We start from the raw sequence: 15307 nt of genomic DNA on the forward strand, positions 1-15307 counted from the left end.
GTCATTTCCTGTGGCCACCCTCCCCTGTTCTACCTCGTATCATTCAACCTGGCCCCATCCTGTCCTGTTCTCTCTGTCAACTTTTCTGCTGGACGCTTCTAATTGCCTTTCATCACTTCTGCTTGTTCCATGTTTCCGGGCAATAGGATTTTTCCCAGCCATAGAGCAACAAACTGCAACTGCTATCTCAGCAGAGAGGGTAATTAACCATTTGAAAAATTTGTCAGTCCTGGAGAATCCACAATCCTCAGTGATTTTTAAATCCAGATTGGGTGTTTTTTTTCTAAAAGCTGTGCTCTAGGAATCATTTGGGGGAAGCTCTATGGCCTGTGTTCTACAGGACCTTGGGCTTAGATGATCAAAATCATCCCTTCTGGCCTTGGAGTCTATGGGGAAAAAAAACTGTCTGCAGCAGTGACCGTGTAACAGCTTAATACATTCTGTTCCTTCATCCCTGTGAGGCTTTCCCCGAGTTCTCAGCCTGTTTAATGTCTGTCATGTCTCCTTGAGGATTTGGTTATAAGGGGGATAGTTGTGTCAGGGATGAGACTGAGAGAATGGAGTAGTTCAGAACTCCTGTGAGCAGGATTAAATGACAGCATTAGGAACACCAGTGGCTTCAGAAGCTTGTCTACACTAGGTCTCTCACTGTTGCTATTGCTGCTGGTGCTGCCCGATGGGAAAATTCTTATTGTTTTTAAAAAAATGAGGGGGGGAAGTGAGAGAAAGAGCAAACCATAGAGGAGTCAAGGCAGACTGGAAGGAACTTAGTGGCAGGCAGGCGTATGCATTACCATGTGAAGAGAGCTGTAACAAGTGCTGGGAATGCAGCATGGTCGAGTGGACATGCACGTGTGTTCAGTTTTTTTACTCAACGACAATAACAGCGTTCCTCCAGTGCTCTGGGTGTCTTTGCCTATCTTTTAAAATTGCACTAATCAATAAGCAGACCCATCAGTTATCCCAGATCAGCTCAAATATCCAGCTACGAAGCACAGTATGAGAATTCAAGAGAGAGGTTCTATCACTGGCTCTGTAACTGTGAACTTTGGGCAAATCCGTTCATCTCATTTTTGTCATCTTTAACATGAGGATCAGACCTGCTCCCATCACAGGGTTGTCAAGACTTTAGGCAGTTTACAGAAATGATTGACTTGAGTTCCTTTGATGAATTGTCATTGAAGTCCTATTACTTTTATAATTATTACAACTAACACTAAAAAGAATGTAAACACCTCAATAGGGAACCAACCACTGCTCCATGCACTATGATTAAACTAATTACTTGTCATGATCTTGCTATACCACTGATGTGAATAGGAGATGCAAAAAAGGAATTAGCAGGGGGAGTCATCTATTTAAACTTCCATATAGGGAGATACAATAAATCCTGTTTCTGCATTGTGTGGGTCTAGAACTGATTCCTGGTATGTCTGGATTGCCATTTTAAATTTAGGGATATACTTTGATATTTTTACTCAGGTTGAACAGAACCCGACTGAACAAATAGTCCTATTGACCTCACTAGGATTACCTGGAGAGAAAAATAGCTTTTCCCACACAGGATAGTATCAAAAAATGAATTAGGGTTGAAAACAGATAAAATAACTTTGTATTCTGAGGTGGTCATCTTCTATCCAAGGATCTGAAAGGACTTTTTAGACTCAACTTCACAACCATTTCCTTGCAAAGTAGGAAAATATTATTACCCTATAATTTGAAGGGGGATGAATCTGTAGCTTACTAGGCAGTAGAATCCCCAAGTCCTGGCTCCCTGTCCTGGTCATACTGTCTATCAGTTTTGACCTCTGGATCTGCGTGCACAATCTTTTGAGCGGCCACATTTTGGTGCACCAAAAAACATTGATGTGCAAGGCTGGAAGCATGAAAAAACCAACTACTTAAGTAATACTAAATACAATTGTATTTAATTTATGCTAAATTTTCTAGATCACCCGGAAAATCTGGCACTCAGCTCCCATATCAGTAACCTAAATAGAACAGAACATAATGTACATTTCAAAACTCTACTTTGTTACATACCATAGGTCTGAAACTTTCATCCCTTCTTGGTAGACACATTTGAGCAATGAATCCAAAAACTGTGCTTTAAAAGGTTGTACTCAGTAGTAATTAATGTTTTAAAGTGTCTGGATAAACATGCACACCCAACCTAGATAAATGCTGATCCCCAAGAGGTTTGTGATTAGTAGTTAGCCTTAATTCCTGCCTAATATATTGGTACCTCTAGCTATTGTAAACACTACTCTATACTGCTAAGAATTAGTCACAGCATGAAGATTTCATTTAGCAATTATTTTTCTAGCTGAAATTTTACAGAAAAATAGCATGCTTCTACTTCTGTAGGAAGTTCTCCACATGCCAGAATAAATTCTGAAAATCTCCCACTCTCCCCTCCTCCTCCCCCTGTGCAAAAGGACTCTGGAGCACCCCTGCTAGTCAAGTGCTCTGGGCCAATAGAACACCGCAATAATTCCAAAGTGTGGTAGATCCCTGGGTCAGCAGTTGTCTGTCTTATGGAACCTACTGCACCATTCCTCAAGGCCACTTCAGATGCATCGGGTTTGCTCAAATACAGTAGGACTTCTATAAGAACAGGTTTTAAAATCTTCAGATATTTGGCCCTGTGGCCTCCCAAGGGCTGCCGTTTGAGTGGGCCATATGAAATGTGGAGTCCCTGTGCTTATTTTTGATACTTAAAAGGCTCATTTTTTAAATGGAGAACAGAATGCAAGAACCTTTTTTAACCTTTAGCTCTCACCCTGTGGAAGCTCAGACAGATGAGATCCAGATGAATGTGATTCTCTCTCTGTGTCCTGGTGTAAGCCCCTTCCTCCTGCTTTCTCAAGTCTTAGCTCTCTCAGTCACCCTAGTTCCAAAAAAGTGCAAGTGGCCTGAGGCTCTTATTCTCGTCTCTTGCCTTATCTCAGCTGCTGTTCACATGGCCACCAGCCCTTCCCAGCTGCTGATGTGTATGACACCTCCCTCTGCAGCTTACCACCCAGTGGATGTGGCAGGAGCTGCTAGCAGAAGAGACAGAGCACATCGAGAGTTCAGTGTGTGCACAAGCCAGATAGGATAGGAATGGCTCCCACCAGGATACTGTACTTGTCCCCACATGCCAGCCATCAGAAACCCTCCCAGCCTCAAGCAGTACTGCCTTTTAGTCCGGATGAAACCAAAGGCACTGGCCTTAAGGTGTTGAGCACACTCCACCTGTGTGTGTGTGAGAGAGACTTTTACAGCTCCTGAAGGCAAGATCTTACAGGGCTGGTGAGTTCACCAAACCTTTAAAGTGATGGTACTGTAGTATTTTAACGTTTCATTTTTCAAAATGCTGAAGGTGGATTTAGTTTGTGTTCAGGTGTGAGACAACTATGATTGGCATGAGCCAAGCAAAGTTCAGGTTGCAGCAGTGCAGCTTACCCCCAAGTAGCTCTGCCAATGACCACCTAGCTTGGCCTACTGTCCTACTCCTGAGCCCCTCTTGGGCAGAGAATGCTTATGATGAGATATGGAATGGGAACAAATGTCTGCTTTGTAAAATACTGTATACAGCAAGTATAAACAACAAGCTATAAATATCAAGATGCTAGCATACAGGCTGACCCTGTTCCCACTGAAGTCAATAGTAAAACACCCATTTACTTCAGTGCGGTGACATTGGGCTGCTACGGTTTGACTTTGTAGCAGATCCATGCACAGAGTAACTAACTTCAGTGGAATTCTATCTGGATAGCAGCTGCAACATCCGTTCCCCAAATGTTTATATCCTTATGTTAATATTTTCTAGTCAGCTGCTAAGTATCTCTTGTCAGAGCAAAATTTTGCCCTTGTTGCATATATTTCTGAATTCATTCTTCTCCTAGGCTCCACAGCCTATTATTGCAAATACAGCCAGAGCTGTGTTTGTTAAAAGCAGACACCAAGACCACTGGGGGTGGGAGTATTTGTAGAGGTTCCCATTATCGGTGCACACAAGTACATAAACAATTATTTGCTTGCACTGTGAACCAAGTTGTGCATGAAAATATGGGTGTGCATAGTCACAGATGTTTGTTTCAATACAGTCAAAGTTTTGTTTAATACTGAGCCAAATCCCAAGGTTCTTACTCAGTCTTTACTCAGGCCAAACTCGCATTGACTTGAGGATTTGTGCCGTTTATTTATATTCTTTTGTATACAAATAACCCCACTATATCACACGAGTGTCTTATCAAGCTGATAAATTATACCACTTTGATTCCCATGAGACAACACTGCACAGAAATGTAAAATCAGCACTAACTTAATTAATAAATTATACCAGGAACTTCCAAAACGTGCATCTTGATCAAGTGTACTGTAAGAGTTAATCTTTCCCACTCTTTTCCAACTAAACTCCAGCAAGGGACTGGTTTGTGCTTCCTGCCCAGAAGTCTCCAAATGCTAACTTCAAACCTCTGGGTTCTCTTACAACTGAGCACTACTGCCTTTCCCTAGCTGTTCCCAGAGTACTGCAACTTCCCTTCATTTGCTTAACAAACTTAGTAGCCTTTTTAAAGTTAATAAATCTAAGATGTGTGCTTTATCAGTTAGCCCTGCTGTTCAAACTGCTTCAGTAGGTCCTGAGAAGGAATTTGGGCTTGCTAACTGAAAACAAATTGAGAGTCTAGTAGATATAACTGGACATGAAAATAAGCCTTATAAAAATACTTTAAGGATAATCAATAGTTAAGCATTTCCATATATCGGTTGATAAGGTTTGTGGATTGTATTTAGCAGACTGTATTTGATTAAAAATGGCTACAATTCATGCTCTTTTTTCTTTGCAACATGTACAAAAGCAATACCCCCCCAAAGCAGGCTTACACTCAGACATGAGATGGGGCTACTTATGTATTTATAAAAGCCATCTCCCTTTGCTTAAAGCAGAGAGCTGTGCTCAGAAACTGTACAGTATAGCAACATTTGAAACACAGAAGAGACCAGATTTATCTGGGTAGTCAAGAAATGAAATAAACACCACTATTACAGCATTACACAGAAACAAACCACAGTAATTAGATGCTTTGAATTCAAGCCTATATTTTCTTTAGATTTTTCATAAATTATTGATCCACCTTTCTCATGAAAACAGAATGGCATACTTTTGCAGTAAATGGACAAGTGACTACAACATTTATATTATCAAATATACTCTGCATCTGATAATGAAAACATGTTTGTGTGTAGAATACCCCTTCTGAATTAACATGTCTGCAAAACAAATTTACTAGCCAAACCACATTCACTTCCTATTGTCTCTAAACCACGGCTCTCCTCTGCCACATTATCATGCAATCCAATATTTCACACCCATCATATTAAGCAAAATATTTTTTCAAGACCCTATATCACCTATTGTGCAATAGAATATTTCTTGACTATAATGAGATGTACATAAACTGTCTGACTTACCTTATTTTCTCCATTTCTGTCGCAGAGGCCTACAAGAAATCAAATAATAGGAGCAAATGAATAAAGGAAAACATTCACTCTGCAGATTTATGCATAGTTTAGGCTTTCCAAATGGCTTTCGACAAGTGTCTACAAAGCATCAGAAAGCGAACCCCGCAACTGCATTAGCAGAAAATAACGTGGACGGATTAACTCAGATATAATGCAGCACGCTGCAGAAACACTGTATACCCAGGAGCCATAGGCAACAGAATGACTCAGTTGTAGCGCTGAGGCAGAAAATGAAAAAGCAAGTAACAGGTTACTGTGCCTATTGGATTTCATAGGAAAAAGTTGAAATGCAGAGCTAGTCTGTGCATGGTAAGCGCTATGGAAGGATTCTGCTGGCTGTTGAAATCAAGTGATTTTATCTTACGCTAATTTGAGTTCAATTAATCTGTTTCACAGATATCTTGCCAGATGGAATGGCCACAAGCATAGCATCCTTAGCAGGAGTTTTGAGTAATCAAATTTAGTTTTTCCAAGTAATATTCTGTCTTTACAGTTAGCAGCTCCGTACATGTATCTTGGACATTAACCCTTTCATACCTGCTGAGAACTCCTTTAGATCCTTGATTCCCATTTACCATATTTCTAGCACAGAATTCTATTAACCCTTTGATTTCTCTTTACCATAGCTGTAGCATAGAACCTGTTTGTTAACACTTTGATTCCTGCTTACCATATCTGTAGCCTTGAACCATATAAAAATGTGATTCATGCTTACTACATCAGTAGCCTATAATTTCATTAACCCTTTTGATTTCTGTTTACAATATATATGCTCTAGGACATTGTTAACCCTTTGACTCCTGCTTATTCATAGCATAGAATCTCATTAACCTCTGATTTCTTTTATTATCTATAGCATAGAATGTCATTAGCCCTCTGGTTTTCTAGTCATCATTATCTAGTATTCGACCTTCAATAACTGCTTTGAATCCTACTTGCCATACCAATAGCACTGAACCTCATTAACCCTTTGGGCTCATGTTTATTGTAACTAGGGAATGAAAACTCGGAGCAGTTCTGCAATCCTAAAGTTCTGAGATTAATTTTACTTAAATTTCAGTATCCCACAATTTCACACTGAAAGCATTACCTATTAATCATGAGTTCTTTAAACATTACTGAGTAACCGTTGTATTAAATATAAAATAGATAAAAATTTAAAATGGGTAAATGCAAATCTAACGGTTAGATGGATTTACTTGTCAAATAGCCAGGAAAACATTCAAAGTGGCAAACTGTTGGTTACTCTGTGTTACTCTCCCCCCCCTTCTGCTCATATACTTTTGATTTGCCCATTACATGAAGCCATTAGTCATGTCCATGGATACATAATAATCTCTGATGAAATGTATGAAGAATCATAGCGAATCCAGTGATTCATTCTTGACTATATCCTGGTGTACAAGATGCCAGCTGCAGGAAAAGCCCTTTCTAGCTACATTCTCATGGATGTAATGCACATAATGCAATCACAGCATGTTTCCTGGAAGCCTGGGACAGTCAGTGGTAAATCCCAGATTGTGAGATTAAAAAATTACCTTGGGGTCCAGAATTGCTTTTTTGTAATCATATCTTATTAATAGCCCTATGATTTTTCAGTTTGCAAGAACTGGGTAGTTTAAGTGGCACTGGTTTAAAGATTAACCTCTGGGGTTTTTCTTTGGGTGCGGAATGCTGGTGTATGGGGTGGTGTCATATGGGGTATCACGTGATTTCCCACACCACTACCTCAAAAAAAGACCCTGCAGACAAGGGAGACTGGACGCAGCTCCTTTCAGGGCTATTCAGTGCTGCTGTGAGTGTGAGCTGGAAGGGTCACTGCATGCCACAAGGGGCTGAGTTCATTGCTTCCATTATGCTTCTAGTTTTTGCCGGCATCAGGGGAAAATGACTGACCTTCAGACACTTGTCTGGTACTTTGTTTTCTAGTTTTATTCAAGAGGCTGGGGGGATGGTTTGTGTAGTTTAAAATGAAGGACTGAAAATAAAGAGTTCTGGGCTCTCTTTCTGGCTGCGCTACTGAGCTAATGTGTGAATTTAGGTGAGAGACTTACTTACTTTGTTGTGTCCCAGTTTCCCTCATCTGTAAAGTGGGAATAATTACATTTAGAACATAAGAGCATCCATACTGGGTCAGACCAAAGGTCCATCTAGCCCAGTATCCTGTCTTCCGACTGGCCAATGCCAGGTGCCCCAGAGGGAATGAACAAAACAGGTAATGATCAAGTGATTCATCCCCTGTCGTCCATTCCCAGCTTCTGGCTAACAGAGGCTAGAGACACATCCCTGCCCATCCTGGCTAATAGCCATTGATGGACGTATCCTCCATGATCTTTAGTTCTTTTTTGAACCCTGTTATAGTCTTGGCCTTCACAACATCCTCTGGCAAAGAGTTCCACAGACTGACTGACTGCGTTGTGTGGGAAAAATACTTCCTTTTGTTTTTTAAACCTTCTGCCTATTAACTTCATTTGGTGACCCCTAGTTCTTGTGTTATGAGAAGGACTAAATAATACTTCCTTATTTACTTTCTCCACACCAGTCGTCATGATTTTATAGACTTCAATCATATCCCCCCTCAGTTGTCTCTTTTCCAAGCTGAAAAGTCACAGTCTTATTAATCTCTCCTCATATGGAGGTCGTTCCGTACCCCCTATAGTTTTTGTTGCCCTTTTCTGAACCTTTTCCAATTCCAATATACCTTTTTTGAGATGAAGCAACCACATCTGCACACAGTATTCAAGATGTGGGCGTACCATGGATTTATATATTTTTCTGTCTTTTTACCTATCCCTTTCTTAATGATTCCCAACATTCTGTTTGCTTTTTTGACTGCCGTTGCACACTGAGTGGATGTTGTCAGAGAACTATCCACAATGACTCCAAGATCTCTTTCTTGAATGGTAACCGCTAATTTAGCCCCCATCATTTTATACATATGGTTGAGATTATGTTTTCCTCTGTGCATTGCTTTGCATTTATCAACTATCTTGAGAAGTTTTGTATCATCTGCAAATTTTGCCGCCTCACTATTTACCCCCCTTTCCAGATGATTTATGATTATGTTGAATAGGGCTGGGCCCAGTACAGACCCATGGGGGAACACTAGTGTTTACCTCTCTGCTTTCTGAAAACTGACCATTTATTCCTACCCTTTGTTTCCTATCTTTTAACCAGTTACCAATCCATGAGAGGACCTTTTCTCCCGTGACAGCTTACCTACTGTCCCTCATCAGAAGTGCCATAAGGCTTAATCTGATACTTTTGTGAGCCAGTTTTGAGATGCTCAGACGGAAGGGAACAGAAAAAGCACCAAATATGTATGTATGTATTTATTTATTTATTATGATGCATTTCAAATTACATAGTAAACTTTGTGAATTCATGTCCCCTCGTGTGTTTGTATAATGTCAACCACAACTGGCCCTGATACTGACTTCTGGAGCTGTGGTTGCTACCACATTACTACTGGTGAGAATAGTAGTCATCATTTAAATCCAAATTGTTGAAAAGCTTTTATGCATGGAAATTAGGGCGGGTTGCTGCAGACCTTCCATGTTAGCAAGGAGGTTTGTATTAGAAGGTCAATAACAAAGATGACATTTAGGTTAGACTATTGCAATGTCCTCTGCATGGAGCTAAAAATTAAATTGATTGGCAAGTTGGAACTGATGCAGAATATGGCTGCCCCCTAAGGAGCCTGATAGAGAACACACAACACCTATGTTTAGGGACCTGCTCTGGTTACCTGTGAGTGCCTGTAGGGTAGGTTTTAAGATGTTGGTTTTCAATTAGAAGGCCTGGGTCCTCAGCATTGCAATGCCTAACTTCTAGGCACCTAGGAAATCACAGGAATAAAATCGTGATACAAAAAGCCTGATTTAGGTGCCTAAACTCCTACAATGAATGGCGACTAAGAATGGGGGATCCACAAAAGGCAGCACACTCGGTGTGGAAACTGCCCAACTAGCCAATGGGCGATGTGGACCACACAGCTGGGTGCTAAACCCCACCCCCTCACAGAGTTGGGTGCCTGTCTGTGCTTGCAGATCCAGAGCTGGGAACCCCTCTATTGTAGTCAGGCAGCTTAGGGTGTATGTAGGTGTGTACGTTCCGCATTGGGTGCCACTGCAATCTACAACAATACTGCTGGGCTGCCGCCTAACCCTGTAGGTGCCTAAACTCACTTGGCACCTACATTTTCACTGTCAAAGTTCCCTAGGTGCCTAAATTTCTGCCTCTGGGCATGCACGCTGCAGCCTCATTCTAGGCATCTGGACACCTTATCTCCTGCCTAAGCCCCAGAGCGATCTAGGTGGGCGAATGCCTATCTCACCCATGTTGCTCAGAAGCTGCCTAGCAGGGTCCCTGCCAGATTTTGAATGTAGGAGGAGGTGCCCACCTTATTACTTCATGGCTAGATCACTCACCTGTGAGGCCTACATTCAATTCCCTCTTCAGGCAGAGGGCCTTTTGGGCCACCTTTTCATCTGAATGTGGCATCTCACTGTAGGACTGGGAGAGGAGGAGAAGTGGGGAGGAGGAGATATTCTCTTTTGGGGGGGAGAGAGGGATAATATAGGGCATAATTCAACACCCACTGAAGTCCATGGGGGAAAAACTCCCTTTCCAATTTAAGGGACATAGGATCAGAGATATAGTCTGAGTTGCTGCCTGAGTGACAAGAGCACAGCGCTGGGGGGAAGAGGGAGAGAAGCTCCCTTAAATGGGCCAATATTTGTCTGATGGTTGTTTGTTGAGGAGGACACTGGATTTTATTTCTGTGGTAGTGAGAGTAGTAAACAAGGCGCCACTGACAGACCTTCCTAGCACATCATCTGTTAGGATGTTAAACCTGTGGGCAACTATCAATTTAATTTCAGCATTTCCATTGTGCCCATAGTCGGAATAAAGATTTAGAGAAGCCAGTGTAGCCTTTTTTTTTAGTTTTGTTTCTATGGGGCATTAGTGTCACAAGGTTTAACCCTATCTGATTATAGACAGTCTGTGTATTGTGTATATATCAATTTCCAGAGAATTATCTATTCAGACTACAAAGTACCATTCAAAATGTCCTCAGGACTAGACTGAACTTTAATCCATGTTAATTTTAATAGAACCAGATGAAGTATACAGTTGCATTTGATTGGTCTCACCATACTGAATGCAATGGATGAATCTGTACCACAGAAAAAATATTCCCATGAGATTTTCAAGGGAAAATATTAAGAAAATTCAGCTTTTAAGTGTGATATTTTGGGCACATCCAACAAGAATTGATTTCTTCATCTCTTTGTGAGCTAGGAGATATCACATTGTATAAGAATTCTTTGCCACCAAAAGTTTATTTCTGTTATGACTGAATAATTTAAGGATCGAATTCCTCTCCGAAGAGAAAACGAGGATATCTGAAGCTTTCCTCTTGAAACTTGGGAAGGTCTAGGAATTCCCACAGCATCATAAGGTAAAAATGAATTTCCAGTATAATTCTCACTTTATAAACCTTTCTGTCTTCCAAACCAAGTACCTCAAATCTATATGAGTGTCAAAGAAATCCGAAGGGAGATCATCAATATTTTTCAAATGTAACCTACGGTTCTCCCCCTGAATACTTAGAAAAACTGTAACATTTTCAGGTTGTTTTAGCGCACAATGTTCTCGGGATTTTTGTCTTGCTTTCTTAATGGAACATAATCTAGACGGGACAAATTGACCCTCGAGCACTCTCCTGTCGACTCCTGAACTCCACCGCCTACGAGAAGCGCAGGCGGAGTCGACAGGGGAGTGGCAGCAGTCGACTCACCGCGGTGAAGACACCATGGTAAGTCGATCTAAGTACGTCCACTTCAGCTACGTTATTCACGTAGCTGAAGTTATGTAACTTAGATCAATTTCCCTCTTCCCCCCTCCACCCCCACCCCCCCCCAAGTGTAGACCAGGGCTTTAAGTCTCAGGGCCAGATCATCAGCAGGTATATATCAATATAGCTCCTGTGAAGTTGAGCTTTGCTGATCTATGCCAGCTGAGGGTCTGCTCAGTGGTGACTCACTCAGTGAGTTCAACTCATTCCCTTGTTACACTGTACTCTCTCTTTTCCTCATTGTTTTCAATCTGGGTTATTACTGAGCAGATCCTCAGCTGGTGTAAATTGTGCTCCATTGACTTCAGTTAAACTATATGCCAATTTATGCTAGCTGAGGATCTGCCCCTGTGTTTCTGGTTTTACTTAGCAAACAATCCAGGGAAACCTGCACAAGAGGCAACCCGTATTAGACAATCAGCAAGTAGTGCCCTCTTAGGAGGCCACTTTAGGGGCCCCAAAGGTTTTGAGTACAATTATGCTTCACCTTATAAGCAGACCATCTCAGTTAATCAGCTTTTATACATGCTGTACACTCTCTTCCCAAACTCAGACTTCATCTGTGCTGTATTTGCCTTCTCTGGCTTGTTAATCATTTATTATTTGGATTACACTAGCACCAAGAGGGCCCAGTTGAGACTGGTGCCCCACTGTGCTAGGAGGTGTACAAATATCAAGTAAGAGGTATTTCCTTCCCTGAAGAGCTTGTAATCTAAAATGTCACCACAAACAGATGTACACTTACACTGTTTTCACTTTCTCTACCATGCTGGGATACAACAACAAAGCTTGCATTTGGTTTGTTTACTGTGATTCAGTGTCCTCCTATGCTCCAGGACTACAAAAGGTTAAAATCAAAAGGTGTAACAGCATTACATATCCCAGTCACCATTCTACAGTGCATTTGCAGCAAGCTTGGTTTCAGATTGACCCCACAAGGTACAATGCATCTGAAAATATTGTGAGTAGATGCCAAGGACCAAGACGGAAATGAAATCAAATAGACCACTTGAAGTACTTTATCTCTTAAGCTAGTACTTGACATTATTTACCTACATTGCTAATATAGTTGTGTGGTTGTATATAATGTGTACATTGTTAACCCAGAAGTGAAGTCTATAATTACATCAAGGTATTTCAGCACAGCAGTTTAAAACATTTTAAAAGTTTGCATTTGACAGAAGGTGTACAAAGGGGTGTCTGAGAAGTGACTAGGAAGTAACTATGGCATTGCAAGTACCACTGTGCAGTAACTCTGGGCAGATATTGACTTTATGGGTGGCCATTATAATATCCTCTGTGAGCAAAGTCTGGGTGAAGCATAGCAACATATGAGTCCTAAGATCGTTGAAGTAAACTCATTTATGTACATGTACATATATATGATTACATACTGGAGATGAATATAGTGGAATAACTTATTTTCCCTATTTGTAGATAGCACTACAAAAATTCTGCACCCTATATTCTTAAATTCTTGGCTAATACAAAGTATACATTTTCTTATTTATCTATAAGTGTACTCACATCATAGTATTGTTATGGTATGAGTCACTATGTGCTGCTGTTGAACATAGTCTAAAAAGTTATTTTTCTTAGCACATGAACACTGTTCAGTCTTTTAAGAAATATTTGTATTGTTTTGTAATGTTCGTTTTGGGGGGAAGCTGTGGCAAGCAGCAAGAGAATTTGTTTTTTGACTTAAATTCCTAAGCAGAATCCGTTCTCAAGGCAAAGTAGCTTCCAGGGAACTGTGCAGCGGTGTTTTAGCTGAGATTCCTGGAAGAGGGGGATTGCCTGTGGGCTATTTGTGACACACCTGTTCAAGGACTAGTGTTTATAGTGCAATATAAACAACTTGCACTAATAATATATCTGGATGCTATGTCACTGATGTCTCCTCTAAAAGGAATCTGACGTGCAAGGACGCAACACCTACTGTCACACAGCAGAGGGGTAACAATATGCATTTGATTCACATTCTCTTTATCCCAGTCCCAACCAACATTTATCATACTTCAAAGCCACGCCAATGATGCTATGCTTATTTCTGGAGCAGTGGGTGCTCTATTTAATTAAAAAGCCATTGGCCTGTGATACACCATTTGGTTTGTTCCTGCAATTGTTTTAAGAAAAAACCTTACTTAACAGATGAAAGAATGAGATCAGAGATTTAATATTAAGGAGATCTTTGATCTTCTTCTTCCAATCAGTTTCTGCTGGTGGTGGTGTGTTTTGTTTGTTTGTTTAGATATGCTCTAGTTCAAAAGGAATCATTTTGGAGAAGTACTATAGCCTGCGTTTGTATGGGAAATTAGACTAGACAATCATAATGGGCCCTTCAGGCCCTGGAATCTACAAAAGGGAACAGCATTATTGTCCAGACACTATGGAAGAGATTTAAAACAAAAAACCTCTCCAATTCTGCAATTAACTGGGAGGCAGAAGTGCTAGGTTACCTTAATTAAGGGAAATGGTTCAAATTACCTCTCTGGCAAATGTATCGGTAGCATGAGGTAGAAAACAGAGGATCAAATTCCTAGAAGTGCTGTCAGTTGATGCCAGCACTGTTTTCACTTGTAGAAGTCAATCCTTTTATGTATATGGTTGCCTGCGAAAGCCGGGGGCTGGACTCAATAACCCAGAAGTCCCTTCCAGTCCTGTGTCCCTCTGTTTTGTACATGTAATCCCCATTAACATTAAAGAGAGTAGATGTGTGCAAAAAGGAGAGAACAGGCTGGTTGTTCATTAAGATGGTTAATATGATATTTGTAGTCTTAACTGTGTGAGTAACATCCAGTGTTAAAACTTGAAACTTCAAAACTCATTTGGAGGCTTTATATCAAGACTAGGTCTGCCTGGTTCTATTTTGGACTCTGCCACTGACTAACAATTTGAATGTGTGTAACCACACTGGCCCCAATTCAGCATACCACCCCTATTTAGAAAAACTTTAAACCTATTCAAATCAATGGGACTGAAGCATGTGCTTAGTTCTGCAAGCATGTGGGCTTCTGTGCCTTGGTATACTCAGTTGTAAAATAGGTTTTAATAATACCCACCTCAGTGGGTCGTTGATGCTCATAAGACCGATTTACTAAAGTTACTAAAGTTTGTCTTTCCCTACCCACTTGAAGGTGTCTGGATGCCTAGGGAACATACAGCTACTTATAGGACTCCATCGCTGTAGTGTCTGAGCACCTCACAATCTTTACAGTATTGTTCCTCACTACGCTCCTGCGAGGTAGGGAAGTGCTCTTATTCCCATTTTACAGATGGGGAGCTGTGGCACAGAGAGGCTAAGTGACTTGCCCAGGGTCATACAGGAAGCCTGTAGCAGAAGAGGGACATGAAGCTAGGTCTCCCAAATCTTAAACTAGTGTCTTGATCACTGGACCATCCTTTCTCTTCATCTCACTTTAGGTAGGCTGTGCAAGTGAGAGATGGTCTTCCTGCCCTCTTCCCCATACACTCTCTCTCAAGGGTCAGCCACAATCTAGCCCTAATGTTCTAGTAAATCATGTGCTATCTGTTTAGAATGCACAAAAGTCTGAAACCCGCACACGTTAATTAGCAAGGATTTTTGGCCTTTTGCAAAGCTGCAAGGCTAGTCATTGAGTCCTGTAGTGTCTTTGTGAAATGTTTGAGTAAGGTGAGCTCTGTGCTGGACTTAGATGGTATCTTAATTACTACAAGGTCATAAGAGGTCTTTTCTCTTCATATTCAGTATGTTCTGCATCAATGTTCTTCAGTGGTGCTTTTTTCCTGTAAGTTTAAAGGAGTCTGTTCTTACTCTTACACTAGAGTTGTTAAGTTTTATTGTGGATACATGAAATCAGACTCTGGAGATTCCTTTGTCAAAAAGGAAGCTGTATTGTTAAAATTACATCTGGTTTCTCACACATGTCACGTTTCTCAGGAACATTTAGCCAGTAT

At 40.9% G+C, this 15307-nt stretch overlaps 1 protein-coding gene and 1 long non-coding RNA gene across 10 annotated transcripts in view; one reads left to right on the forward strand and one right to left on the reverse strand.

Annotated features, from left to right (window-relative positions):
• LOC122466251 overlaps positions 1-10964 on the forward strand; it is a 44115-nt gene extending 33151 nt beyond the window's left edge. Inside the window, exons 2-3 of the long non-coding RNA XR_006291627.1 lie at positions 8689-8831; positions 10885-10964. This is a non-coding gene — a long non-coding RNA (uncharacterized LOC122466251). The remainder of the gene's footprint in view (positions 1-8688; positions 8832-10884) is intronic.
• BEGAIN (brain enriched guanylate kinase associated) overlaps positions 1-15307 on the reverse strand; it is a 236937-nt gene that overhangs the window by 172297 nt on the left and 49333 nt on the right. For 4 of the 9 annotated variants that reach the window (XM_043548924.1, XM_043548919.1, XM_043548922.1 and 1 more), the window contains exon 2: positions 5461-5489. In XM_043548924.1, the coding sequence (XP_043404859.1) occupies positions 5461-5474 (14 nt within the window). In that variant the 5' untranslated portion in view covers positions 5475-5489. Of the gene's footprint in view, positions 1-5460; positions 5796-15307 lie in introns of those variants that run through there. The other 5 variants (XM_037900950.2, XM_027827318.3, XM_043548921.1 and 2 more) reach the window with 2 other exon arrangements.

Source organism: Chelonia mydas, chromosome 6, assembly GCF_015237465.2.
Source record: "Chelonia mydas isolate rCheMyd1 chromosome 6, rCheMyd1.pri.v2, whole genome shotgun sequence".
Lineage (NCBI taxonomy): Eukaryota > Metazoa > Chordata > Testudines > Cheloniidae > Chelonia > Chelonia mydas.